At 34.9% G+C, this 2,147-nt stretch overlaps 1 protein-coding gene across 1 annotated transcript; it reads left to right on the forward strand.

Moving 5' to 3' along the window:
- On the forward strand, positions 1–522 carry LOC112529529 (nuclear pore complex protein NUP98A-like). Its single transcript, XM_025140852.1, has one exon. The coding sequence runs from the start codon at positions 1–3 to the stop codon at positions 520–522; it is 522 nt and encodes a 173-aa protein (XP_024996620.1).
- The last annotated feature ends 1,625 nt before the right edge of the window (positions 523–2,147 follow it).

The raw sequence follows: 2,147 nt of genomic DNA on the forward strand, positions 1-2,147 counted from the left end.
ATGAAACCCACGATCCAATTAGCAGCCAAAAAAGAGCGAGCGGAACCAGGTTACTATGGTCGTGTGAAGGACTTTGTCGTGGGGCATCATGGTATCGGAAGCATCAGATTTCTCGGGGAAACAGACTTGAGAGGAGTGGATCTTGAATCTTTCATCGGAATCATTCAAGGAAGAGTGGCCTATAGTGTCGAGAAACCACTGGTTGGACACGGGTTTAACGGCACGGCTGAAATGACGCTCGTGACCCTAAAGTTTTCGTACGGGAAGCTGGTCTGCCGCAACACCCAAAAACTGATCAACAGTAAAGCTCTTAGTTTTAGAATGCAGGTGGAGAATAATGGTGAGGAGTTTGTTTCGTATGATCCGATTACTGGGGAATGTAAGTGGAGGACCAACTATTTCAGCGGGTTCGGGTTGATCCGATTTAAGGCAAAAGGAGAGTTTAGCGCAGGGGATCAAGAAGTTGATGGCGAGGCCGAGGATACTGACCAATTGGTGTATATGCGGTTCCGGATAAATTAAAACAGAATTATTATTATTTTTAATTTATGGTAAATATATCCTAATTAAATAATTATGTATCATTGTTCGATGACAATGGTGGATGTAAGAATAAGAATCCACACCGGATCGTGTCCTTCAAGTCGCACGTTGCTTTCTACCACATCGTTTTTAAACGAAGTTTTACCATAACATTCCTCTAATTTGGAACCAGTATGGAATTGATTCAATTATGGTATCATGAATAGTCACTGGTTCGGTCGATACAGAGACATAGTAATTTCTATTTTTTCTTATCTACATAGATAATAAATATTTTTCTGAAAAAATCTTAGCAAGACCCCGGCTTTTTTGTATCAATGGAACATTTTTATCTGTTGCGGGTCGAGGGCTCCTCCTTCCCCCTCTTCAAACTCCGATTCGTCTTTTTATAGAGAAATCTCTGATCAAGGATAGAATCAATATGTAGAATCAGAACAAGTGATTGCTGAGATTCGCGCAAGAACATCCACTTTGAATTTGAAACCTAATCCTCCCTTAGGAAGAACGTGAAATTCTTTTTCCTTTCCGCAGGGACCAGGAGATTGGATCTAGCCGTAAGAAGAATGCTTGCATATATTTTAGATAGATACATACTTATATAGTATAGATATAGAAAATTTAAAATAAAAACTCTATTATAAAATATTATTAATTAAATAATATTGATTTAGTGGTTTAAATTAGTAAGTCTCAAATTAAATTATTATGCCATTCGTTGTCACGATGGTTTTCAGGTACGTAGTTTTGGGATAAATTACAATGTTTTGCATCCTACTTTACGATCTTTGTGATTCTTTTCAAGAACGAATCTCTAATTTGTGAACGCGTTTCGCAAGATTAATTGCTGGGAAATTGAGGTTCGTTTCAATCTGTCTATTGTATAACTAGATAAGCGACGAATGGAAGGAAATTGGTTAATCTGAAAGTAGATCTAAGGAACTGGAAGCGAATCTATTGTTGTATCGGAGGAATCATCACGGGAAGAGCTTGGCGGCAAATAGAAGAATTAGGGTAACTCGTTTTCTGTTCGGTTTGATTTTTTCATCGATATTGAAAGTCAAGAGTTCCTGTGGAGGTGTATCTGATCGTAAGATTCTGATAAATTAAAGAATCAACGCAGATCGTTCCAAAATTCGAAGGATTGATGGCGTGCAGATGTTTCAAGGACTTGTTTGAAGCCTTTCCTGAGTCAGTTTGATCTTTTTCAGAGTTACTAAAAACCGTTAAGATTCTTGGTCGTCGATTTTTGTACTGTTATTACATCTTTTTCTTTAATATGGACGCCTTCATTGATATTGATACGATAAATAAAATGGTTTTTAAGAGTTTTGTGTCTAATACTAGATGGATATTCGCATACTATAGCGAGATATATCTCAATTTTAATGTTTCATTTTATTAATTTATTTCCGTTGATATAATACAATTTTTAATGATTTTGAGAAATTGATAATGTTTTTATTTTTGAATAAAATATAAATTTAAAGATATTATAAAATTTTGGAGAAAATATATATATCGATAATTGTATCAAATTTACTATTTGAAGTTCTCGTAATTTACGTAATTTCTTTAATTCAATATTTTGTTTATAATTTAATTTA

The sequence above is a fragment of the Cynara cardunculus genome (genome assembly GCF_001531365.2).
Source record: "Cynara cardunculus var. scolymus isolate 2C chromosome LG 16, CcrdV1, whole genome shotgun sequence".
NCBI lineage: Eukaryota > Viridiplantae > Streptophyta > Magnoliopsida > Asterales > Asteraceae > Cynara > Cynara cardunculus.